At 41.4% G+C, this 27,621-nt stretch overlaps 1 protein-coding gene across 3 annotated transcripts in view; it reads left to right on the top strand.

Annotated features, from left to right (window-relative positions):
• Positions 1-5,925: 5,925 nt before the first annotated feature.
• The window catches only part of LOC134204976 (charged multivesicular body protein 3-like), a 62,348-nt gene continuing 40,652 nt past the window's right edge, over positions 5,926-27,621 (top strand). Inside the window, exons 1-3 of one of the 3 annotated variants that reach the window (XM_062679810.1) lie at positions 5,927-6,280; positions 6,368-7,031; positions 7,142-7,516. In XM_062679810.1, the coding sequence (XP_062535794.1) occupies positions 6,236-6,280; positions 6,368-6,994 (672 nt within the window). In that variant the 5' untranslated portion in view covers positions 5,927-6,235 and the 3' untranslated portion in view covers positions 6,995-7,031; positions 7,142-7,516. Of the gene's footprint in view, positions 6,281-6,367; positions 7,517-27,621 lie in introns of those variants that run through there. The other 2 variants (XM_062679811.1, XM_062679809.1) reach the window with 2 other exon arrangements.

Here is a 27,621-nt window from a genome sequence, read left to right as displayed (position 1 = left end):
TTAAATTAACCCTCGGAATGGTAGTTTCGACCGCAACATTTTTTTGCGTGCAGAAATAACAATTTCAATTGAACACATAGGGATCGTTCAAAAATTACGTCCATCGTTTTTCAGCAATTTCAACCCCCCTCCCCCCCTCATGTCACAAACTGTCACAAATCATCGACCCCCCTCCCCTGTACGTTCATGTGTAATTTTTATTTGAGCGTTTATTTTGGTTTTTACACTATTTTTACAATAACATAGTAAGTTATGTTCCTTACTAACAGTTTGAATACACTACAAAAAAAATCTATAATTTTCTATATGTGCAACGACACATAAAACGATCAGAATGTATTGCCGATTTCACCAATTTGAAGAGTTATGTGTAGATTGTGATTTGCCCGCTTCTTTTTCTCACACTCACTCTCATTTCGAGTTGATCGATTTTTGTTACTGAAATATACCCAATTATAACCCATTACCTGAGACGAGACCAGCAAAGAGGAAAAAATGTAACTTCAGTTGCTGCCAGTCAACTGCTGTCACGAACTGTCAGGTGCAACCAGCAGCTTTTTGAGTGAAAGTATTGGTATCCCAAATAAAATATTCCACATCATTTTTGTTTTACCAAGACTTTTTTACTTTAACGAGTATTCCAAACCTTCCGTTTAGCTTGTTAATAATCAGTAATAAACCTGTGTTTTGTTCCCGGTATAAAAATCCTTATGAAAATGAATTGAATTGGATACACTTTTATTGTGCTCAGAAGGGTCCACCTGGGGCTTAGGTGAAACAGTCAAGTAAACAGTTGAAACTCGATGGTCAACTGTGAAAAGAAGAACAAGTGTCAAAACAAGAAAAAAGAAGCAGCGTCTTTGCAGGTCTCGTCTCAGCCCATTACTAGTTAGTCACATGTAAACGTGTACACTAAATCGATTCCCGCCATGATTTGACGTCTATTTGTTTTCAGATTGAGCACTCATACACAAATATTATACACGGAAAATCAAAGTTTTTTGAGTGTATAGAGTGTGAGAAAAAGTTGACTGTGAGAAAAAAATCTCGCAAAACTCTTGTAAAGTGCAAAAAGCGCAATACCCGCTATATATTTTATGTGGGCTTTATAATTTACAAGCTACCCAGGTAACCGTAAGCCTTAAAATAAGCCGTACGTGCGATTATAATGCTGGTACAGAACTAACAAGCTTTATACTGGCTCTGTAATAGCCCTATATAGCCGAAAAGGCGAAATCTAGTGCTAATGGTTACCTGGGTAATACAAATATCTTATATATGCATTAGTTATCGCGAACAATTGTATCCCTTTTCAAAAGTATATGTGAAGACTAATGGTTAAAAACCATAACATCTCACACATAAATCTGGTTATGTTGAAACATGTCATTGATACCGATACGAATCACGCGAGAAATCACGAGAAGTGTCGAAAGCTTGGTCGAAAGAAGAGAAAAAAATGGCGATTGAACGCATGTTCGACAAACTGCGCATCGAGAATTTGGATTTTCTTGCAGGTAAGACATATTGTTCGTTGTCGTAATTTTCCGATGGTGTCTTGCCGGGACGTAGAGGCGTGGCCTCTCGAGGCTGTTGACCATCCATTGGAAAATTCGGAAAATTATTTAATTAACTCGTTATTACAGGACGGGGATAGAATCCACCCGAACTGATGCCGCTGTTGCGTGGGGAAAGCGCCGACCCACTGGTGTGACCGTCCGTCACCACGTTCGTCTGAAGAATGAGCCGTGGTGCTAATGCACCACTGCTTAAATACCCTCGCTTCTGTGGGAGGAATTAGGCCCGTCCGACCTACTGCTGCGTGGGGAAGCGCCGACCCACTGGTGTGACCGTCCGTCACCGCGTTCGTCTGAAGAATGAGCCGTGGTGCTAATGCACCACTGCTTATATACCCTCGCTTCTGTGGGAGGAATTAGGCCCGTCCGACCTACTGCTGCGTGGGGAAGCGCCGACCCACTGGTGTGACCGTCCGTCACCGCGTTCGTTGAGTGAATGTCGCAGAATGGTGCTACTCTTAGTTTTATATCAATAATTGAGTATATTCCCGCATAATAAAAAACAACATGTTATATGGTCAGAATCATTATTACGATGTAAGATATAGCTTCACAGTTTACGTTGCGGTTATCAAACACTTTTCGGCCGATTCAACCATAACTGCTCGACATCAACACTAAATGTCAATGTATAACATGCTGTCCCGAAAATGTTTTATATTTCCTGCATTATATGTCAACATTTTATCATACTGTCGAGCTAAAATTTTGCAGACGAAAATGGCTGATTTTTTATGGTGACATACCTTAACCCATTCAACATATTGTTATTTGTCAAATAACCGTACCACAAACTGTTGGAACTTTATATGAAATTGTTCATATACAGTTGTCAACAGCAAAGGATACTGTTGCCAGCTGTTGCCGACCGCACGGGGAAATGTCCATGTACAGTTTTTAGTTATGCGGGTTAGGCTCCGCCCATTTGAAGAGTGTTGCGCAATGCCGTTACAAGGCGATTTTTTTCGATGCAAGCGAACAAGATTGTTAAAGAAAACGGATTACTCATTCAATGGGTACAAATAAATTAAGTACAAAACGGTTTATTGGTTTTCTAATTACATTATCATAATTTATTAAATTTCCCTTCTTTAAATCCACCGCCCGTATTACTACATTCGTTATAATTTTATGTTTAATGCATACTATTTTTGGATTTCTTCATTTCAGATTTTATTCGAGTGGATACAAGTTAATGGGGCACTGATTAAACTCGGAATTAATGCGGTATGTTTTATTGGAGCTCGTATACATGAGGACCATAAGATTAGTGCACGGTTTGCACTCCCGGAGGGATGTTTTTACCTGGGACGGGACTTGCAAAGAGGAAAAAATGTAACTTCAGCTGCTGCCAGTCAACTGCTGTCACGAACTGTCAGGTGCAACCAGCAGATTTTTGTGTGAAAGTATTGGTATCCCAAATAAAACATTCCGCATGATTTTTGATTTACTAAGCCTTTTTCACTTTTACGAGTATTGCAAATTATCCGTTTAGCTTATTAATAATCAGTTATAAACGTGTGTTTTGTTTCCGGTATAAAAATCCTTATGAAAATGAATCTACTAATTCGTGAATTGGATACACTTTTATTGTGCTCAGAAGAGTCCACCCGGAGCTTAGGTGAAACAGTCAAGGAAACAGTTGAAACTTGATGATCAACTGTGATGAAAAGAAGAACAAGTGTCAAAACAAGAGAAAAGAAGCAGCGTCTTTGCAGGTCTCGTCTCAGGTTTTTACCCTTCCTTAGATAATGCCGGCAGTTGCAGCGGAGACGGTTCTCGATCCGGCAGTGTTCATGGATGTTGCAACGACGTAGAATGTTGCTGTAGGTAATACGGAAGTTCAACTTTGATGGTAATTGACAACGAGAAAGCTGGTGATAAATAAAGGTTGGCATCCTGAGCAGATTATCACACTGACCTATACGCGGAGTACGAAGGCATATGCTGCTGGGGCCCAAAAAAAAGAATACGCGAGAATCACAGATGATCGCAGAAAATACGTGGATGCGGAAGCGGAAGTTTTATTATGATGAAGAAATAAAACTAATCCAATAATTCTTTCTGAGTTGCTTAATTATTTTTCCATGCTTTGAATATTGATATGCTCGTATAGACAATTTTAAACGTGCATTAGAATGAAGCTATTGCAAAAATCTATATCGCTCACACATAAACTTGATATGGATTTTTTCCTCAGTACCATGCATGGTACAAGAATCTTGACATTAGTGCCATATCTATTGTTGTCTTCATTAAAGATAGTCTTGGAAATATTTTCTTGTCACCTTGTACCATGGTACCACAGATAACAGATGTTGAGGCTAGCATCCCATACGTGTGTAAACATTCGCAACCGTTAATTCAAATGTATTTTAAATTGGGACCGCGTTTGGCAATCGATTGGAGATGGCGCAAGAATCATTGTTATTGAAAACGCAGCCCGATTGCGGCTGTCAAATGCATCGGCTGCGTTCGAGGGTTGTAATTCAGCTGCATCCTTATGTACTGCCGCAATCAGTTGAGTAGATGGCAGTAGTGGGCCAACGTATATCAATTCAAAAGTTTACACAGGATTTTCAATAAAATTTGTTCTAGCTTCAATGTCTGTTATCTGTGATGGTACAAATACCACAGGTGTGTCCTTAGTATTATGTGCTTTTAGAAGTTTTGCTGCCTAGAAATGCTTGGAATAGAAAATTGTGATGCATTTTTTTCGAACGGCATTTTCTCATCCACCCAAAAAAATCTGCACATTCTTTCCACCTGAAAAAATACGTAGATTTTTTCCACCTGAAATTCACGTAACGTTTACCTAATTTTCCGATAGAAATTTCATTCTACGTGAAAATCAGGTAAGGTCTACCTGAGTTTTGGATAGAATTAACCGGACACGTAAGTTTCACCTGAATTTTCTGAAGCATTTGCAGCAACGTGTGCACGTAAAATGTACCTGAAAATTCAGGTGGAAACAACCCTAATAAAAAAATCCAAAACAATTACAATAAAAAATATTGTAACATTACAATGAAATTAATATAGTAATTACGTTAAACTCTATTGTGGCTCACAATAGAATAACATTGAAGAATATTGTTTTCCACCATAAAGCCTATTGTAAATGGCAGTTTTACAATAGAAAATAGGGGTTGTTATGTATCTTTACAATAAAAAAAATTTTTCTCGAACAAATTTTTGCCATTACAATTGAATTTATTGTGAATCTATTGCCAACTTTTTACTGGAAATAGAATCTATTGTTGGGGGGTCCCGTAGCGTAGTTGGCTACACGTTCGCCTTATAAGCGGACGGTCATGGGTTCGATTCCCCAGCCCCTCCACCAAGCCCTTGTCAGTCACCTGAGGTGCAGCCCAAACGGTGGCGTTTTGGGGTGCGCGTCTTACCGACACGGCTGCCCGATGACGACTGACAAATTGTTCTTCTCGGAGGCATTCCTCCAACGTACCCGGATAAACGGCAACCAAACAATGCAACGAGCAATTGGATACACGATACGGACAAAAGGACACAATGGACTCACGACGAAATGGACCCGGCAATGATAACAACAACGAATGTCTAAAAATAGATTCTGTGTGGATTCTGTACAGCAGAATACCACAGTAGATCACGGCACAGTAGCGGTTAAGAAACACATGAAAAACATGAATAAAAAAAAAAAAAAGAATCTATTGTACGTCTATTGGAAGAACAATATGGCACTTTAATTTGTATGACATAAAAACAATAGAATGTAATGCTCATAAATAAAATGTATTTTATTTTTATGATATTTTATTGCAACTCTGTTGTATTTTTTATCCGGGAACGTTTAGATTACAGTCAAATTTCACTCGTTGGGCTATCTTTAGATGGGCTACGATTTAGTTGGGCGCCCGTTAGTTGGGCTGTAGCCCACTTAAAATGAAGGTGGACGTCAAATTATGACATCAACGGCAGTTTTTTTTCTTTTTCGCAGTTGGCAGCTCTGAATTTCTATTGTATTCCTGATTTGTCAGATGAAATCTCAGCCCAACTAACGAAAGTCTTTCACTAGATGGGCTACGAGTTTAGCCCAACGAGCGAAAGTTGACTGTATTTGGAGTGTGTTTATGTTTTGGCTGTAGGCTGATTTCAAATGTTACGCGAGATATGTACCCGAACGCCCTTCAGAATCGGTCTTGCCCAAGAGTGTCAAAAAAAGTAAATATAAACAAAATGTTGACATTTTTGCGTCTGCGGGTAATTTCGGGTATTTTCGGCACCAACATTTTAAAACGGCAAAACTGCTTTTGTAAACAAGAGTTTTTCACGTCGTTGGTGGTCTATTTATTTTATGGCCAGCCACGCAATCCAGCTCCATTTGTTGAAAAGAAGAGGATTTGCTGCTTTCATCAGTGATGTTGGATTGCGTGCGGGTGGGCTCGAATTGAAGCTCTTGTTTACAAAAACGGTTTCGCCCTTTTGAAATGTTGGTGCCGATTTAATTTGTGTAAATATTTTTGCGTGCGTGATTCATCGCAGCTCATGAAGAAGAAACAAATTTTCTTTCCAAGAGTTTTTATTTCCTGATAAATCTCATCTCAGATTTTATTAGTTCTAACAAAAAACAATTATTACCAACCTTGTGAACTAAATACAAACAGTGAAATTTGAAAATGGGTCTTTTCGGGAAGTCGCAAGAAAGGAATCCGAAAGACATGGTAAGTTTTTGTAAATCGATTAATATGCTTTACATTTAACCTTGAGACTAAAATAGATCATTATGAACCGTATTCGAAATATTATAGGTTCAAGAATGGTCATCGAAGCTTAGAAAAGAATCCTACGCCCTGGATCGACAGATTCGGTCGATCCAGAGAGAAGAGGACAAAATTAAACGATCGCTAAAGGAAGCCGCTAAGAAAAATGACAAGGAAGTTTGTACAATACTAGCAAAAGAAGTTGTACGGTCCCGGAAGGCGGTGAATAAGATCTATACCAGTAAAGCCCATATAAACTCCGTGCAGCTGCAAATGAAAAATCAGCTTGCAACGGTTCGGGTCGCTGGTTCCTTGGCTAAATCTACGGAGGTGATGCAAGCAATGCAAGCACTGGTAAAGCTTCCGGAAGTGGCCGCGTCCATGAGGGAAATGTCCAAAGAGATGATGAAAGCGGGCATCATCGAGGAAATGATCGACGAGACAATGGAATCGATGGAGGATGTCGAGGAGATGGAAGAGGAAGCGCAGAAGGAAATCGACAAGGTGCTATGGGAAATTACGGCCGGGAAATTGGGCGAGGCTCCGGCGGCCCCGATGGCTGCCCCGGCGAAGGAGAGCGAAGGAGAAGCTTCCGGCGTTGGGGCTACTATGGAGGGCGAAGACGAGGACGACATGAAAGACATGCAGAGCCGATTACAGGCGCTGCGGTCATAAGAATCTACGGTTGGATTTTGGTTTACTGATTTTAGCGGTAAGTCTGTTCGGATCACTTCGGTAGATGACCTCGAAGGTCGGGGTCGTTCATATCAAGTTGGCACCCTCTCACGTTGTTGTATCGGTTTGTACATATTTTCATCACAGATCGGATAGTAGAATAAGGAAAGATCCACGTAGAGGAATCGAAGGTGTCCAAAGAAAAACGTTTATGTCTGTATTCCAATTATGAGAACGTTCAATCCTATGAACAATGATGGATATTCCCTTTATCGCTTTATTGTTCATCCATATAAATTTATTTTACTTTAATATGTATGATTCACGTTAAAGAATGTTTGATGACCTAAAAGTTTTTGGTGTCCTAGCAGTGATGTCAGAAAAAAATTGAAGGAGTTTTTCTCATGTTGAAACGTATGTTGCGTTCGTATTTTTTTGTTAGTAATTCTCGGTATAAATATATTAAAGCATTGAAAGTTTAAGCAACACTTAACTAATACACTTACATATATTTAACATGCATTGTTGTGTTAGTTTATGATTGTGAAATATCCTTGTTTGGCATTTAATACATTGTCTCTGTACATAATCCAAGGTGCCTACACTACCGGCACTTTAATACTAGTCCCATATTAGTTTTCCACATACTCAGATAAATAGCCATGATAGTTTTAAATCGCATTTTTCGTATGAAATTAGTCTTAATAAATTGAAAAATTATCGGAACGTGTTAAAAATCAGCAAGATCATGCTGAGAGTGGCTGGGTTCGATTCCCGGTCCGGTATTGGAAATTTTCACGACTTCCATGAGCATAAAAGTATCATCGTGCTAGCCTCATGATACATGAATGCAAAAATGATAACATGGCTTAGAAACCCCGCAGTTAATAACTGTAGAAGTGCTGATCGAACATCCAACAAGCATATCCAAATCCGGTGTTGAACTTAGTCTGTAGATTAAAAAAACACCTTAATAAAGATTAAAAAAAAAAGCATATCCAAACTTGCCTCTGATTTTTTTTCAAATATCTTTTTCTTTTTCTTTCTTACTTCTGTGTAGGCAGTGCCTTTCTCTGCTTTGTTCTCTCCGAGGCAGCTAAGTTGGTTGCGATGAGACGGACGCAATGAGAAAACAGAACTGTGCAATAAAAATCCTATTCGACTAAATGCTGATGTCATATTAGAAATTTGAAGACAGTACTCGTCGATAGAAAATCCTTCCGCACACGGTGGCTTATGAGCAAGTCAAACCACCTTCCTTTTGCCATTGGAGATATATCAGCTTCCACACTGATATTCTTCCCTCCCCCTTCATACGGGAGCTTGGCAGAAGCAAGGTCGTGTGATATGTGCCATCACAAATATTGCCCTCCGCTCGCTTTCATATCGACTTCTATAAAAACATTCTTCATGCTTGCCGTATCCTAACGGAACTATCAATTCTATACTTTCGCCTCTAATTCTATCATGAACATGTACGTCTAAGTTTGGAAGATGATATTGGCATTTCCATATCATTGCGATTAGTATTATTTATGCACGGTTCGATTCGTTTTAAAATGGGCTGTGTTTATTTGTAGAAAATACATGAATAATTGATTTTTTTGGAAGGATTCCAATTGAAGAAGCTAGATGATTTTCCAGTTATGCTTCTGAAAGCTAGTAGAATTATGAACGGAATACCTGGGAGATATTGCTGAAGTAATTACCGCAGAAATTAGTTGATAAATACCTGAAGGAATTGAAGAAAAATATATGAATTACTGCAGAAATTACAAAAGTAGTTCCAGGAGGATTTCCATGAGAAGTTTCTTCAAGAATTCCAGGAGAAACTCTCAGAGAAATTTGAAGAAGAACAGCTGGAGGATTTTCAGGAAGAAGTTCAGGATGAATTTCAGGAGGAACTTTCGAAGGAATTCCAGAGAGAACTTATATGTTAGTTCGTGGAGGATTTCAAGAGGAATTTATGTAGGAAATCCAGGAATTGTTAGAGGAATTCCGGAAGAAACATCTGCAGGAATGTCCGGATATACATCCTTAAGTATTCCCGGAGGACCTTCTGAAAGGATTCTAACAGAAACGTCTAAAAGAATTCCAAGAGGAACTTTAGGAAGAACTCCTGGTTGAATTCCAGGAAAAATTTCTTGAAAAACTTCTTCTGGCATTCATCATACAGTCCATCCAGAAATTTCTCCTGGCGCTAGTCCAGAAATTCTTTCCGAAGTTCTTAAAGAAATTCTTTCCGAAATTCATCTTGAAGATCCTCCTAGAATTTTGTTCACAGTTCTAGGAGTTCATCTTGGAGTTAGACCAGGAGTTCCTCTCAAAGTTTCTTCAAGAATTCCTTATGGAGTTGCTCCAGAGATTCCTCCTGAACTTCCTCCCGAATTCCTCCTAGAGTTACTTCAGGAAACTCTCTTGGAGCTCCTCTAGAGTTTTCTCTGGAGTTTCTTCAGGAATTTCTCCAAAGGTTCCTCCTAGCGTCCCATCGGCCATTCTTTTTTTTTTCCAAGTTCGTTTATTTGGTAGGCTCAGGCGTGTATAACACTTTACGGAGCCATATTTCTTTGTGATATATACAATCAATGTCATTTTTTCAGTTAGTAAGAGAGGGATAGGAGCCAGCGTACTCGTGGTGACTCGAGGTTAGTTTACAATATTAAAGGATGGACGAGGCTTAGGATTCGGAATCAAGGAATTTCGGCTGCTCATCCGGGCATTTGGCGTAAGGGACGATGTGGCGTGTCGTCGTGCTCGAGGATTGGTTCTACTGGGAGCGTCTTCCAAATGGCCTGAGTAACGGAGATCTACGGAACATAGAGACAGAGACAGTACAAAAAAAACTTTGACAGAAGAAAAAAAAAATTAGATTTTGATGTCAGAATCACAAATGAAACTATAAATGGCCTGCATATAGACCGCATCACGATCCCCCAAAACACCTCGAATTTCCCTGAAGGGTTGTTTACCTCGGGCCACTAGGGTATCCAATAGTCGCTCTCTGGAGGCGTCATTTTCCGAGCAGAACCAAACTACGTGATCGATGTCATCATAACCGGCTCCGCACCTACATAAGTTGCTATCGACAAGGTTTATTCTGTACAGATGTGCGTTTAGTGAATAGTGATTGGACATAAGTCTCGACATCACGCGAATGAAGCCTCGACTTAAGTCCTCACCTCTGAACCACGCTCGCCCAGAAACTTTTGGAACTATGGAAATTAGCCACCGTCCGAGTTCATTGTGTGTCCAATTCCTTTGCCAACTTTGAAGAGTACTCTGACGGACTAATGGGAAAAACTCGTTACTCGAGAGTTGTCTATCATAAACCTCACCTTCCTGTGCGCCCACCTTTGCCAGCGAGTCTGCCTTCTCATTGCCGTAGATTGAGCAGTGAGAAGGGACCCAAACAAAGGTTATCTTGAATGATCTTTCGACCAAACCACGCATCTGCTCTCTTATGTTTGTAAGAAAGTAAGATGCGTGCTTAACTGGTTTCATCGACCGGAGTGCCTCGATAGAACTAAGACTATCCGAGAAGATGAAATAATGGTCTACGGGCTGATTGGAAATTATCCCCAAAGCGAAGTTAATTGCTGCCAGCTCAGCAACATAAACCGAACACGGTTCCTGAAGTTTTTAGAAGGTGGTTGAAGTTACATTGAAAACACCGAAGCCAGTGGATCCGTTGATGCGAGAACCATCAGTGAAATATCTGTTGTTGCAATTGACATGTTCATATTTTTCAGAAAAAAGTGAGGGAATAGATATTTGTCGAAGATGATCTGGTATTTCTTGAATAGCATGTTTCATGGACAGATCGTATACAATTGAGGAACTGTCGTTGGTGAAGTGAATTCGAGGGGGATTATAACACGGAAGACAAAGATCTGATGATATGTAGTTTAGATAAACTCTCAGGAATCTTGAACGACAAGTTAGTTCAAGCATATTATCGAAGTTATCTAGAACAAGTGTGTTACTTGTTCCACATTTGATGAGTATTCTAAGCAAGACTCCAGCAAGCACCTCCAGGCTCATGTTATGCGTTGAATGAATGCAGCCAAGGGCAATACGCAAACAACGATACTGAATTCGTTCCAATTTGATCAGGTGGCAATCAGCTGCTGAGAGGAAGCAGAAGGAGCCATACTCTAAAACAGAGAGAATAGTCGTTCTATAGAGTTTGATGAGGTCTTCCGGGTGAGCACCCCACCATGTTCCGGAGATAGAACGTAGAAAATTGATCCTTTTCCGGCATTTTTGTATCAAATACTCAATGTGGAGTTTCCAGGTACATTTGGAATCAAACACGACCCCAAGGTATTTCGAAGATAAAGATTGGTTGATGTCATCATTCAACAGCTTGAGTTTCAGTTGAGCAGGATACCGCTTCTTAGTAAACACAACCAACTGAGTTTTTTTGCGGTGAAAACTCGATCCCTAAATGTCTGGCCCAAACAGTCAGATTATCCAGGGTACTTTGCAATGGTCCTTGCAAGACAGCTGCACATGGACCTCTTAGAGAGACCACGGCATCATCTGCAAGTTGTCTGAGTGTGCATTGTCCTTCCAAACAATTGTCAATATCTTTGACATAGAAATTATAAAGCAAGGGACTTAAACATGAACCTTGGGGAAGGCCCATGTAGCTAGTTCTGGAAGTTGTCAGAGTGCCGAGTGTGAAGTTCATTTGTTTTTCTGACAACAAATTGTACAAGAAATTATTCAAAATAACGGGTAATCCATTACTGTGCAGATTGTCTGACAGTACTTCTATAGAAACTGAATCAAAAGCGCCCTTAATGTCCAAGAATACTGAAGCCAATTGTTCCTTGTGCGCAAAGGCCAGTTGTATATCTGAAGAAAGCAACGCTAGACAATCGTTTGTTCCTTTCCCTTTTCTAAATCCAAACTGAGTATTTGAAAGCAATGCATTTTCTTCGACCCAATGGTCGACTCTTGAAAGGATCATTTTCTCCAATAATTTTCTCATGCATGATAGCATGGCAATCGGTCGGTATGAATTGTGATTAGACGCTGGTTTCAGGCTTTTGAATAGCAATTACTTTGACCTGTCGCCATTCAGGTGGCACAATGTTGTACTCCATGAAACAGTTGTACAGGTCAAGTAATCGTCTTTTTGCGATATCTGGGAGGTTTTTAAGAAGATTGAATTTGATGTTATCGCATCCCGGAGCAGAGTTATTCGATGAAAGAAGAGACATAGAAAGTTCCAGCATTGTGAATGGTCCACCCAAAGAACCGGGATCAGTGACTGATTCTCGAAATAGCGGTTCTGCTGGTACGGAATCTGGGCAGACCTTTTCACGAAGTTGAATATCCATCGATTGGAGTATTCTTCACTCTCATTGGTGGAAATGCGGTTCCGCATGTTGCGAGCCGTTTTCCAAAGTGTTGTCATTGAGGTTTCTCGTGATAGTCCCTCGACAAAACTTCGCCAGTAGCTACGTTTTTTTGCCTTGAGAAGATTTTTGAGTTTTCTTTCGAGCCTCAAATATTCTTCAAAAAGCTCTGACCTTCCGTGTTTACGGAAGGCCTTGAAGGCATCAGATTTCTCAGAATACAACTTAGTACATTCATCATCCCATCCATGAGTGGCTGGTCTTCTGATGACAGATGTACTTGGAACGCGTCGTTTCTGAGCTTCTAGTGCGCTTTTTTGAATCAACTCGGTAAGGAATCGATATTCATCCAAAGGGGGAAGAGTATCAGTTGATTCAATACCAATATTTACCGCCGATGCAAATTTTTGCCAGTCAATGTTCTTCGTGAGATCGAAAGGAACATTAACTGGCTCAGATTGTTGAAAGCCACTCTTAATTGTGGTGACTATCGGCATATGGTCACTACCATGGGGATCTTGAATTACCTTCCACGTGCAATCTAATGATAGTGAATTTGAACATAAAGACAGATCAATACGGCTTTGTTGACCATTTGGTCCTATTCGAGTTACTTCACCAGTGTTCAAAATATTCAAATTGAAATCGTCACACAAATCGTAGAAAATAGGCGCTCTATAATCGTCATACGTTTCGCCCCATCCAATACCATGTGCGTTCATATCACCCAATATCAATACTGGAGATGATAGGAGGGAGACTGCGCTCCAAAAATATCGACGATTAATAGAGGCATTTGGAGGAATGTACACTGAAGCTATGCAAAGATCTTTATTCTTTACATTTATTTGGCAAGCGACGATCTCTAGGCCATTAACAGTCGGAATGGGAATTCTGTAGAAGGAGTAGCACTTTTTGATCCCCAAAAGAACGCCACCATAATGATCATCCCGATCTTGGCGAATAATATTAAAATCGTGGAAGTTGATTTCATCTTCAGAAGAAAGCCATGTTTCACAGAGTGCAAATATGTCGCAATCGGAATTGCGAATCAAAAACTTGAACACGTCTAATTTATTTTTCAGACTATGACAGTTCCACTGCAGCACAGTGATTGTATCTTGCATGGCCGTATTATCCATCGAAATATTCAATTTCTGCAAGTAGGGGCCATTAAACAGTCAATTTCTTCAGATAACTTTCTACTGTTGGTATAAAGAGGTCAATTAGGGGCCTCAATGAATTCGGAATATTAAACAAATTCAAAAACGGTCCACGAGGTCCTTAAAGGAGATCAATCCTCGCTTGGACGGAATATTTTTCTGGAAGTGCGAATTGCATTTTTCTTTCATTGATTCTCCTAACCGGATGTTTCTTGGAAACATCGGTTTTAGGCAATGGCGGGAATGTCTTGCTGCAACTAGGATCCAAAGGAGCAGTGAAGACAGATTGCTTCGGGATTTTAAATAATCCCCCATTACCTTCAGATTTTGGCAAGCTTTTATGGATGACTTTTGTTCTCTTACAGCGCGATCCCGGGGAAGACGGTTGCTTCCTCTTTTCGGACACGTGTACCTCCGAAGAATCATCCATATCAGCTACGTCGGAGTCCAATTAATCAGTGGCAATAGAATCGTAGTAATCACTTACTCGAACGGCAGCTGAAACAGCAGCCGTGGCGGTGGTTGTGGCGGATGTGTCTTGCGACTTAACCATTTCCGCATACGACTGCTTGGAGCGCTGTACCAACGAGCGCTTCACTTTTTGGGTGCGCTTTTTGTACACCGGGCATTCTTGCAAACCATGGGAGGATCCATGCCACAATAAGCGCACTTTGTAGCTTGTTGTTGACAGGACTCCTCCCTATGCTTTTCAAAACATTTGCCACAACGGGGCTTGTTGTCGCAAAACTCGGCAGTGTGCCCCAACTGTTTGCAGTTGGTACAATTGAACACCCTCGGCACAAAAGACGCACCGGAAATAGCATATTTTCAATATCTACATATTTTGGGAGAATCGAACCGGCGAACGTCACCCGAAGCGAACCTGACTTAGAATACACTCTTTACCATCTACCATGGTAGCTGAATGCAACTCCTTGCAATCCAGAATATCCACAGTAGACTCCATTGCATTCTTTAAGCGGCCTTTTCCCGCAAGTACATCCTTGCAAGTCAGGCTCGCTGCGTTGATCACACCTTCGATTTCGACCTCCCGCGAGGGACATAAACCAAATATTCAACATTGTAGGCCTTGTCTTTAGCGATTTCGTTTGCATCCTTGTATGTAGGTGCGGTTATGCGTAGTTTGTTCCGATTTACCTGATGGAAATCAGTTTTCGGAAAACGACGCGTCAAATCTCGCTTAATGCCGAGAAAATCTAGGCTTTTCACTTTCTGCCGAAAGTAAACAACCCAAGGCCCAGGAGAAGATGCATGGTAGAATCGTGTGCGACCACCATCTTTGGGAGGCCCACTGCCCTCCGCAGTCTCCGCCTCCATTATCACCTCGCAAGGTGTTGGAAGTATAGTTATTACAAGCTAAGAACTAATAACTATTAACTAACTAGAAAAAAAAACTAATAAAACATACTAACTCGAACTCTTCTAATCAGACCAACTCTATGTTAAAACAATACAACAATCTTTGCAACTTCACTTCATCTGCTGCTGTAGGTAGCAGCAGTAACAATAGCCTGCTTCACTGGCGTCGCCAGAAGCAGCTACTTCCCCTCGCCGACAGTGATCGCCTTGGATCCGTAGGTAGGATACGCACCACACAATAGCACTCGCACTACCGAACACAATCCGCGATGAGACACAGCACACACGTCTGGCTCGTTCGAACTATCGGCACGGAATGATCGGCCATTCTTCTTAGATTCCCTCCAATAATTTGACCTGGGGTTCATTCATGATTTTTTAGTTCCTGCAGTGTAGGTTTTCTACGGTTATAATTGAAAACGAGAATGTTTTACAGATAAATTTAATTTATTCGAATATTAAAACACGCGGTCGCGGCGAGTCGTTTACCTATACATTTTTGACACCTTACTAACAGTCAATACAGGTGTACGTTCAGAAGGTACAACGATCAGCACTGATGTCAATCAGATCTCTTGCAGGGTTGGAAAATACATCACCTACACTCCTCCTTTTTCCAAGCTCATTCTTCGACAGAATTTTTCAAATGGTCCTCGAGGCAACGGCTTCGTTAAGACGTCTGCCACTTGATCTTGCGATGCAATATACACAAGCTCCACTTCTTTGCTCCATACCTTTTCTCGAACCATGTGGTATTTCACATCCACATGTTTAGAACGCTTAGTCTCTGGATTTTTAGCAACAAACAAGCAACCTTGATTATCCTCCATGATTTTAATTGGCATATTCAACGGAATCTGAACATCTTTGAATAACTTTTTGAACCACATTGCCTCAGCTACTGCAGAAGCAGCCGCTATATATTCTGCTTCGGTTGTAGACATAGCAACCAGTCCTTGTTTTCTTGTTGACCAACAAACGACATTTCCATACACTTCATACAGGTAACCACTGGTGGATCGTCGGTCATCAGGATCGTTCGCCCAATCTGAATCCTCAAATCCTCGTAATGGCATAGCATCATCGTTTCTTGCGTATACTAGCTGGTACGATGAAGTACCTTTCAGATATCGGAGGACTCTTTTCAGGTAATTCCAATGAGAAAGATCAGCGCAATCCTGAAATCGGCTAAAGTAGCTCACAGCAAAACATAGGTCTGGTCGGGGCCTAACATTAAGTACATTAGACGTCCAAATAGTTGTCGATACTGTGTCGTCATATATTTTTTGCGAATTTTCCTTTCGTTGTAATTTTGTGCCAGGCTCGATAGGTGTGGCAACCGGGTTGCAAGAGTCCATATTAAATTTTGACAAAATATTCTCCGCAAACATAGATTGACTAATTACCACCTTGCCCAAATTTCTGTCAATTTCTATTCGTAAGCCCATAAAAAATTCCACTTCTCCTAAGTCCTTCATCCTAAATTCTGATGACAAACTCAATTTTACCTCGTGTATAATTTCTTCGTTATCTCCACAGATCAGAAGATCGTCCACATAAAGCAAGATATACACTGTTCCCTTGCTGTTGATTTTCACGTACAAACAATAATCTGCTTCAGACCGTCTAAACCCCATACCTGTGATGAAATGATGGAATCGATTGTTCCAACATTTTGGAGATTGTTTCAGCCCGTATCAGTGTTGGGAAATGTACAGTAAAACACTGTGATTATGCGAATGTTTACATTTTATCCGGTCAAATTTCACGCCCCGCACAAACCGAAACGGTTTTCCAAAAAAAAATGTACGCCTCATTGCGACATTTTTTTGTCGATGAGGCAAACTGTTTTTTTGCTGCTGCGTGATAGTCGAGCCGTCGGTGCGGTCAGCATTTGCATGAGATTTTTTTGTTTCGGTTCGTGCGCAGCGCGAACAGAACAAAATCGAGTTTAAATGCCTGTGGTGCAAAGCCTAGAAAGAATGCTAGCCGTTGGTACTAATTCATTAGTTCTAGTCTCTAAAACGACCAAGGAATAATGAAATAATCATTTACCACCTAAAACAGTCATACGTCGTGAAATGAGCGTACAGAAACATTAATTATGGGGAGAGAAAATAATAAAATCATGTGTTGACTGTCGTCTGCTTGGTCGTGGCTGCTGCTGCGGCTGCCGTGGTTTTGTTTTTCTGTGACTGCGTGGCAGAATGAATGATAAAAAGAAATGTCAACCGTTCCCGTCCCTGGCCCGTATAATGAGCGCTTCAATTTGAGCACCTTACCATCATCTAGTTCAATACCTTGAGGTGGCTTCATGAAAACAGGCTCATCCAAGTGTCCGTGGAGGAACGCTGTAACCACGTCCATATGACAGAAATAATAACTTGATTGGATTCCAATTGCACACAAGAAGCGAACGGTGGCAAGTTTTGCTACGGGTGCATAAGTTTCATGAAAGTCCACACCTGGTCTCTGCATAAATCCTCGAGCAACTACACGCGCCTTGTATCGTACTAATTCTCCATGTTTATCTAACTTCCGTTTGAAGATCCATTTGAAACTGATTAACTTTGCATTACTGGGTCTCTCCACAATATCCCAAGTGTCATTATCTTTTAGCGATGCTAGCTCCTCCTGAACAGCGTGTTTCCAGCAGTTTTCGTCATCTCGACCGAATATGTCCTCGAATGATGAAGGAGTATCTGTTACCTATCCATCGACGAACATTGCTGAAGCTTCTGTGTCGTAATCTTGGAGCCAAGAGGGTGCACGACGATTCCGTTCACTACGACGGACCAGCTGCAATGGATCGTCATCTAACAAGCTACCATTTATTTCATCCGATACTGTAACTTCTGCATCAACCTCGTAGAAATTTTCGCCTCCCTGCTCGGCATCATTTTCCGTTAGAGCATGGTATTCCTGTTCAGAAGACAAACTTTCTTCACTAATCGCAGTAGTGTCTAGATTGGACTGCTCTATCCCATCGTTGTTAGGTACAACTTGCTGATGATCTACATCTCTCATAGCTTCTGCATGAATTATGCCCTGATTCTGTACTTGAATCTCAGTAGCACCGGTTTTTGGCCAATGAAGAGCTGGAAATTGTTCTTCATCAAAAATTACGTCACGCGACAGACACACTTTGTGATTGATGGAATCCCATAAACGATAACCATTAATGGCATATCCGACCATGATACGTTCTTCACTTTTCGGATCACTTTTTTTACGTTTGTGTTTGGGCATATGCGTGAAAACTTTACAGCCGAAAACTCGAAGCCCTGACAGATCAGGCTTTATGCCAAACCATTCTTCCGCTGGAGTAACATCACCTTCTAATGCCTTCGTCGGACTGCGGTTAGTAACATATACAGCAGTCATTATGGCTTCGCCCCACATATTTTTTGGCAGGCCGCTCTCGTAGATCATTGCTCTGGCCTTTTCTACAAGCGTTCGCTTCATCCTTTCGGCTGTACCGTTTTGTTCTGGAGTGTATGCCATCGTGTACTCCAGGACGACGCCGCTCTTCCGACAATACTCCCGCATCTCTGTCGAAACATATTCGCCCCCGTTGTCGCTACGCAATCTGGCCAGTTTGATGTTGAATCCTGCTTCTACCATGGCTTTGTAATCTTGGAATCGTTGAACTACTTCATCCCTGGAAGCGATCAAGTAAGCAACCGTAAAATGGGTGCAATCGTCGATAAAAGTACGAAATACCTTTTCCCGTCCCATGTTGTAGGGGTAATCGGCCCACAAACATCTGTATGCACCCTTCCGGGATCAGTACAAAAGGCCGAATCACAAAAGGCCGAACCACAGAAGGCCGAATCACAAAAGGCCGAAAATGTTCTAGCATACCACAAAAGGCCGAAAACCCAGAAGGCCGAACCACGAAAGGCCGAATGATACAAAAGGCCGAATCTCAAAAGGCCGAATAACACAAAAGGCCGAATCATTACAAAAAGTTTCAATCTTTCAATTAAGAGAACTTGGAATATTCACAAATTTACGTTTACTTTTATTATGCTGCCCCATTAAGAAAAACTTGTCCACGTGTTTTGCAACTACTAGCAGCGATCTAATCAATCTTATTCAGTTGAGGTATTTAACGTCAGTTCAAGACAAATAGATCAATCTTCATTGCAGTAATGAAAGCATGAACATACGTATAAATATTATCACTTTAAAGTAACGGAGTAATCCAAGAGCTCTCTTTTTTCTTCCTTTGCTGACGTAGTAATCATTATCAGTAGTATTGGGAAAAGTTAAATTCCCAAATCTAATGTAAGAGCCCGAGTTAAATTCCACCGGATTCATGGCTCACAGAATCGAATTGCCGATTTGCATCAATGTAGGAGTTGTGCGCTTCATGATGCATGGTTGTGCATTGTGCTAATGATGCGCACTACTCATGATCTAATTGCGACATCAGAAGCTAAACAAAATAGGCTTTTTCAATTATTATGCTTTTGTCCAAAAGCTGTTGTATAACTTGCGGTAACGCGGTGTTCCTCAATGCATATCATTTTCTCCCAATTTAAGAGAAAATGACTTCACAAGACTTCACTGAGAAATCACAAAATAATCCGAATATTCTAAATTATATTAAGTATTTGAATAAAAAAAAGTCTGAATAAAATCGGCAGACCAACAAAGTGGACCGGAGCGAGCGCGCGCGCGCTCCGGTCCACTTTGTTGGTCTGCCGATTTTATTCGGCCTTTTGTGGTTTCGGCCTTATGTGATTTCGGCCTTTTGTGGTTTCGGCCTTTTGTGCATTCGGCCTTTTTTGCTTTCGGCCTTTTGTAATTCGGCCATTCGTGATTCGGCCTTTTGTGATTCGGCCTTTCGTAGTAGACCCACCCTTCCTAACGGACGGCTTGAACGATATTTACGAGGTTGGAATTGTGGTCTACATTGTTTTCCCATGATACAAGCACAGAGAAACAGACGCCTCACTTAGAACAAAATGCAATCAAAATCAGCGTCATAAATCATTATCGCCCAATTCTAAATTCACTGTGTTTGGACAAGCGGCAACCAGATGGCGGTAGTGCGTAAACGTCAAACACACACAAAATCGATGGAAGCGCCATCAGTGGCCGATTGACCACCTACAAAAATTTGAATCCACCGTTAAAAAGGTAAACGATGAGACATGTGTTGAGTGAGACGTCTGTTTCTCTGTGATACAAGGTTCAAAGAGCCCTATCGTGTCTGTAATAAAAAAATCAATGCCCTTAGCCATATTCATTTTGCCAAGTCATGAACACTTTTCATACCGAGATGGCCAAGCCGTTTATGCCAGAGCAGATTCCTGTCAATAGCCCGTACAGTATTAGCTTCTACACGGTTCAGCGATAACGACATTTCGTATAAATCATGCGAGCGTTTTCCAATTGCAATCATTGTGTAATTTGACCAAACTTCAACGTGTCCTTCTCGAAAAACGACCACAAGTCCAACTTTCTCTAGACGGCTGACTGACAATAAGTTATGCCGCAATTCAGGAACGTACAAAACATCAGAAATGTCGCATTGAAACTCCATGTCGTCTACAATACTTGTACAGGAAATGAATCCAACTTTCGTAGCACTAATCGCTTGACCTTCCTCTGTGAGCGAAATGGGTTAAGGAGTAACGAGACTTTTCTCAGCCGAAAAGAAAGAGTCGTCACTAATCATGTGGTCTGTGCATCCCGAATCTACGATCCACCGCAGCGTAGTGAAACCTGCGTTGTTGCTCTGCACGTTCGAATTGCAACTCGATAGAAACGCAAATGCTCCTCCTGCCGGATCATGCTGCCTAGATTTGTCAGTGCGCTTGACTTGAAAAACTTTCTTCTGTCTCTGTGAACTCAGCTCGTCTGCACCAGATTCTTCTTCTGTTATACATTGGCTAGCTCTGTGTCCGATTTGTTTACATTTCCAGCACCTACCGGAGAACTTTCGCATCCTTCCCATGAATGCCGCCTGATTCGAACTTTCATAACTAGGGTTCACACGTTCATTCCGTTTCAGCTCTTCGTTCAATAGTCGAGATTTCACTTTCACTAATGTCAAATTATCTACATCCAATGTTTCTAATGCGGTCACCAAATTGTCATATGATTGTGGTAGAGATAACAACAAATGGCTCACTGCTTCTGGATCACGCACACGGAAGAAATAAACTACCCAATAGTGAGTTTAATGCACCCAACCTCGAACATCCGTACGGGGAGCCAAAATTGAGTAAGTAGAGTCGAAGTAGTTTGCCTTTACTCCCATGTTAAAAAAAGTACCCAACGGAAAATTTATTGACCCAAATTTAAGTTTAATTCACTCAATTTCGACCTCAGGTAATAAAACTCAAAATTGGCTTTCCGTATTGAACTGGCGTCGTTGGATTGTTTGGCTCTTTTGTTTTTGACAACAAAAGAAAGAGTGGATGAAAGAGAAGAGAAAAAATAACTCAAAAGTAAGTTTAAAAATACTCAATTTTGGGTACTTTTTTTCTTCCGTGCACCTCCGCGCCGGCTCCTCGCAGTTCATTTATGACAGAATCAAACAACGATAAATGCCGCTCCATGGACTCATCTTCTTTGTATTTTAATGTCAATAACCGCTTTCTTAAAAACATCTCCGTCACTGCTCCTTTCTTCTCAAATGTGTTGCACAATTCCTCCCACATTGCATGAGCAGTTGTGTGCAACCGAACATATTCCAAGAATGAATCATTCAAACACTTCACGATAAGACTGCGAGCTTTCACATCGGATTTCTTCCATTCCGTATCCGATACATTTTCCGCCGTCGGCTCGTTCAACACATGTTCCGATAAACACTTCTCCTCAAGCAATAACATAACCCGAAACTTCCAGCTTGCAAAGTTTTTACCGTCGAACTGTGGAAACGTTACTTTTTCGGCCTCCATCGCGCTGGTCCCATAACCTGTAGGTTTTCTACGGTTATAATTGAACACGAGAAGGTTTTACACATAAATTTAATTTATTCGAACATTAAAACACGCGGTCGCGGCGAGTCGTTTAACTATACATTTTGACACCTTACTAACAGTCAATCAGTGTTGTCCTACACTCAAGGTAAAAAATTTTGCTCTTTGATTTTACTCCATCTAAACGAAAACCATTCTCCAGTGTATTTTCAGTGCGAGCGCTCCTGTGGCTCTGAAGTGCATTTTTTTGACAGTTTGCCATGACATTTAGGAAATTCAAATATCCTTCTATTAGTTGAACTTACTTAGTTGAGACTATAAAATCGTTTAGATGGAGTAAAATCAAAGAGCAGAATTTTTTTGCCATGAGTGTAGGACAACACTGCAGTCAATAAATACATGTGTACGTTCAGAAGGTATTGTGTATCCGGAATAAATTTATACCGCTTTTTATACCGAAGTTGGATTTTTCTCCAGATACAGGCAACTTTCCCAACTTCGGATATAGTGCGCTAGATTCGCCTAAAGATGCGCTATACAACGCATCAATTAGTTTGACAGATAAAACTTCGGAAGAAAGTTCGGTTCGGAAGTCCCGACTTCCGAATTCTAAGTTGGTGCTACGCCGACAATACAACGATCAGCACTGATGTCAATCAGATCTCTTGCAGGGTTTTGAAAATACTTCACCTACATGCAGGAATTCTTCTTGCAGTTTCCCCAAAAAATCTTCCTGGTGCTCATCCAGAAATTACTTTTGGTAATCTCATCCAGGAATTCGCCTTGAATTCCTCCAGGAATTCATTCAGAAATCTTCCAGAAATTCATTCTGAGTTCCCCTAGGAATTAATTCGAAAATTCTTTAGGAATACATTCTTCATTCCCCCGGGAATTCATTCTATGTTCTCGCGGGAACTCACTTTGAATTCTCCCTGGAATTCATACTGAATCTCCCCAGGAATTTGTTCTGATTTTCTCCAGGAAAATTCATTCTAAATTCTCCAAAAAATCTTTCTAAATTCCTACAGGAATTATTTCTGAATTCCAACAGGAATTATTTCTGAATTCCAACAGGCGTGAGTTATTCCAACAATTGCTGCAGTAACTCAAAAATAAGTTTCTGGAGAGACTCAAAGATGAACTTTTGAAGAAACTCCATGAGAAGTTCCACGAAGAATTACTGGATGAAATCCGAGATGAATTGCTGGAGGAACTCCAAAAAGGAACTTTGAGAAGAATTCGTAAAAGAACTTCAGGAATTCCTGAAAAAGCTCCTGAAAATCAAAGGAGAAATATTTGGCAGAACTTCAGAAAAAACTATGAGAGAAAATCCAAAAGGAAAACCTGGGGGAGCTCTAGGAGTAATTTCTGGAGGAGCTCCAAGAAGAATTTACGGAAGGATTCCCGTAAGAAGTCAAAAAGATATCCTGCATAAACGTTACGTAGAATTCCTGGAGGAACTTCAAGAAAAAATCCCGAAGAAAAGCGAAGAAAAATTTCCGAAAAGACGCTTGGAGGAATCCGTGAAAATATTCCTGAAGGATGTTCAGGAGGAACTCTAGCAGTAATTTCTGGAGGAACTCTAAGAATAATTTTTAAAGAAACTCCAGGAAGGATTCCTGTAGGAATTCCAAAAAGATATCCTGGATGAACCCCATATAGAAACCCTGTAGGAACTCCGGGAAAAAATCCTTGGTGAACTCAGGAAGGGATCCTGGAGGAACTCCAGTAGAAATTTCTGGTGGAGCTTCAAGAAGAATATTTGGAGAAATTCTTGTGCGATTTCCTGAAAGAACTACAACAAAGCAATCCTAAAGTACCTCCAGAACGGATTCCTTGGGGAATTCAGAATGTATTTCTGGGGGCATTCAGAATGAATTCCTGGGTGAGTTTAAATTAATTCTTGGGGACATTCTGAATGAATTCCTAAGGGAATTCTGAATCAATTTGTGGTAGAATTCACAATGAACTCTTCGAGGCTTTCAAAATAAATTCCTGGGGAAATTCAGAGTGTATTCCTGGATGAATTCAGGATGAATCCCTGGAGGAATTCAGAGTGTATTCCTGGAGGAATTCAGGATGAATTCCTGGAGGAATTCAGAATGAATTCCTGGAGGAATTCAGAATGAATTCCTGGATTAATTCAGAATGAATTTTTGGAAGAATTCTGAATGAATTTTCGGAAGAATTTAGAATGAATTCCTGAAGGAACTCAGAATGAATTCCTGGAAGAACTCAGAATGTATTCCAGGAGGAACTAAGAAAGAATTCCTATAAGAACTCAGAATAAATTCCTGGGGGAATCCAAAATGAATTCCTGGGGGAATTCAGAATGAATTCCTGGGGGAATTCAGAATGAATTCCTGGGGGAATTCAGAATGAATTCCTGGGGGAATTCAGAATGAATTCCTGGGGGAATTCAGAATGAATTCCTGGAGGAATTCAGAATGAATTCCTGGAGGAATTCAGAATGAATTCCTGGGGGAATTCAGAACGAATTCCTGGGGGAATTCAGAACGAATTCCTGGGGGAATTCAGAATGAGTTCCTGGGGGAATTCAGAATGAATTCCTGGGGGAATTCAGAATGAATTCCTTGGGGAAATCAGAATGAATTCCTGGGGGAATTCAGATTGAATTCCTGGGGGAATTCAGAATGAATTCCTATAAGAACTCAGAATGAATTTCTGGGGGAATTCAGAATGAATTTCTGGGGGAATTCAGAATGAATTCCTGGGGGAATTCAGAATGAATTCCTGGGGGAATTCAGAATGAATTCCTGGGGGAATTCAGAATGAATTCCTGGGGGAATTCAGAATGAATTCCTGGGGGAATTCAGAATGAATTCCTGGGGGAATTCAGAATGAATTCCTGAGGGAATTCAGAATGAATTCCTGGGGGAATTCAGCATGAATTATGGGGGAATTCAGAATGAATTCCTGGGAGAATTCAGAATGAATTCCTGGGGGAATTTAAAATGGTGTATTTCAGAATGAATTCCTGGGGGAATTTAAAATGGGGTAATTCAGAATGAATTTCTGGGGGAATTCAGAATGAATTCTTGAGGAAATTCAGAATGAATTCCTGAGGAAATTCAGAATGAATTCCTGGGGAAATTCAGAATGAATTTCTGGGGAAACTTTCTAGGAGAGATCGACTATGATGGTGATATTTGAGGTTATGGCTTTCAGTCTTCTCATGCTCAAAAACGGGTTTTAAGTTTTTTATCCGACGTTTCGGTTACATATATTGTACCTTTAGTTAACTCCTTGATAAAGGTACAATATATGTAACCGAAACGTCGGATAAAAACGTAAAACCCGTTTTTGAGTATAAGAAGACTGAAAGCCATAACCTCAAATTTCTGGGGAAATTCAGAATGAATTCATGGGGAAATTCTGAATGAATTCCTGGAAAACTTCTGAATGAATTCTTGGGTAAATTGAGAATGAATTCCTGGGGAAAGTCAAAATGAATTTCCGGGAAATTTAGAATGAATTCCAGTAAAAATTTAGAATGAATTCCTGGGGAAATTAAGGATGAATATTAGGAATTCTTCTCGGAGCTCCTCCAGGATTCCTTCCTAGAGTCTCTCCAAAAATAATTCTTGAAGCTGCTTCAGAAAGTACTCCTGTAGATCCTTCTGTAGTTTTTCTTAATATTTCTCCTTTAATTTTTCAGGAGCTTTTCAAGGATTTCCTAGTGAAGTTTTTTCAGGATTTTTTTCTCGGAGCTCCTTCAGGAATTCTACCTTGAGTTCCTCCAGATATGCTTCTCCCAGGAATTCTTGGAATAGCTTCGCCGCTGATTATGCCGGATATAACTTTTAAGAATGACAAATGTGAGAAAAAAATCATTCGGCAGCAATATTTTAAATTTGGAAAATTTCCGCGGCAAATTCAGTAGGAAATGAAAATTTCTAAATTTTTTAAAATCGTGAATTCCCATGTTTCTAGATTCCTGAATCCGGTCGCGCTGCAGCAAGGTACCCGGCAGAACGTGGAACGTTATAGACGGAAGCGGAGACAGCAGACCCGCCTTTTTCAGAAGAAGAAACGCCGCCTGGAAGAGTGCGGAGTGCGAGGAGATGGAACAGCTGTGCCGTTCTCAAGATACACGCAAGTTCTACCAGAAGCTCAACGCATCCCGCAAAGGCTTCGTGCCGCGAGCCGAAATGTGCCGGGATAAGGATGGGAGCATCTTGACGGACGAACGTGTGGTGATCGAAAGGTGGAAGCAGCACTACGAGGAACATCTGAATGGCGCTGAGAGTACAGGCAGTGAAAGTCAAGGCAGCGGAGGAGATGACTACGTCAGTTCAGCGGACGATGGAAGCTAACCAGCCCCCACCTTGAGGGAAGTTAAGGATGCCATTCAACAGCTAAAGACCAATAAAGCAGCTGGTAAGGATGGTATCGGAGCTGAGCTCATCAAGATGGGCCCGGAAAGCTGGCCACTTGCCTGCACAAACTGATAGTCAGAATCTGGGAAACCGAACAGCTACCGGAGGAGTGGAAGGAAGGGGTTATATGCCCCATCTACAAGAAAGGCGACAAACTGGAGTGTGAGAACTTTCGAGCGATCACCATCCTTAATGCCGCCTACAAAGTGATATCTCAGATCATCTTCCGTCGTCTGTCATCATTAGTGAACGAGTTCATGGGAAGTTATCAAGCCGGCTTCGTTGACGGCCGCTCGACAACGGACCAGATCTTTACTGTACGGCAAGTCCTTCAAAAATGCCGTGAATACCAGGTACCAACGCATCATCTGTTCGTTGATTTCAAGGCGGCATACGACAGTATAGACCGCGTAGAGCTATGGAAAATTATGGACGAGAACAGCTTCCCTGGGAAGCTTACCAGACTGATCAAAGCAACGGTGGATGGTGTGCAAAACTGTGTGAAGATTTCGGGCGAACACTCCAGTTCGTTCGAATCGCGCCGGGGACAAAGACAAGGTGATGGACTTTCGTGCCTGTTGTTCAACATTACGCTAGAAGGTGTCATGCGGAGAGCCGGGTGTAACAGCCGGGGTACGATTTTCAACAGATCCAGTCAATTTATTTGTTTCGCGGATGACATGGACATTGTCGGCCGAACATTTGCAAAGGTGGCAGAACTGTACACCCGCCTGAAACGTGAAGCAACAAAAGTTGGACTGGTGGTTAATGCGTCAAAGACAAAGTACATGCTTGTGGGCGGAACCGAGCGCGACAGGGCCCGCATGGGAAGCAGTGTTACGATAGACGGGGATACCTTCGAGGTGGTCGAGGAATTCGTCTACCTCGGATCCTTGCTAACGGCTGACAACAACGTTAATCGTGAAATACGAAGGCGCATCATCTGTGGAAGTCGGGCCTACTACGGGCTCCAGAAGAAACTGCGGTCGAAAAAGATTCGCCACCGCACCAAATGTGTCATGTACAAGACGTTAATAAGACCGGTAGTCCTCTACGGACATGAAACATGGACAATGCTCGAGGACTTGCAAGCACTCGGAGTATTCGAGAGACGGGTGCTTAGGACCATCTTTGGCGGTGTGCAAGAAGACGATGTGTGGCGGCGAAGAATGAACCATGAGCTCGCCCAACTCTACGGCGAACCCAGTATCCAGAAGGTAGCTAAAGCCGGAAGGGTACGATGGGCAGGACATGTTGCAAGAATTCCGGACAGCAACCCTGCAAAGATGGTGTTCGCTTCCGATCCGGCAGGTACGAGACGGCGTGGAGCGCAGCGAGCGAGATGGGCAGACCAGGTGCAGAACGACTTGGCGAGCG

This window comes from Armigeres subalbatus, chromosome 1 (genome assembly GCF_024139115.2).
Source record: "Armigeres subalbatus isolate Guangzhou_Male chromosome 1, GZ_Asu_2, whole genome shotgun sequence".
In the NCBI taxonomy this organism is placed as follows: domain Eukaryota; kingdom Metazoa; phylum Arthropoda; class Insecta; order Diptera; family Culicidae; genus Armigeres; species Armigeres subalbatus.
This window is presented reverse-complemented; position numbering and strand designations above follow the sequence as displayed.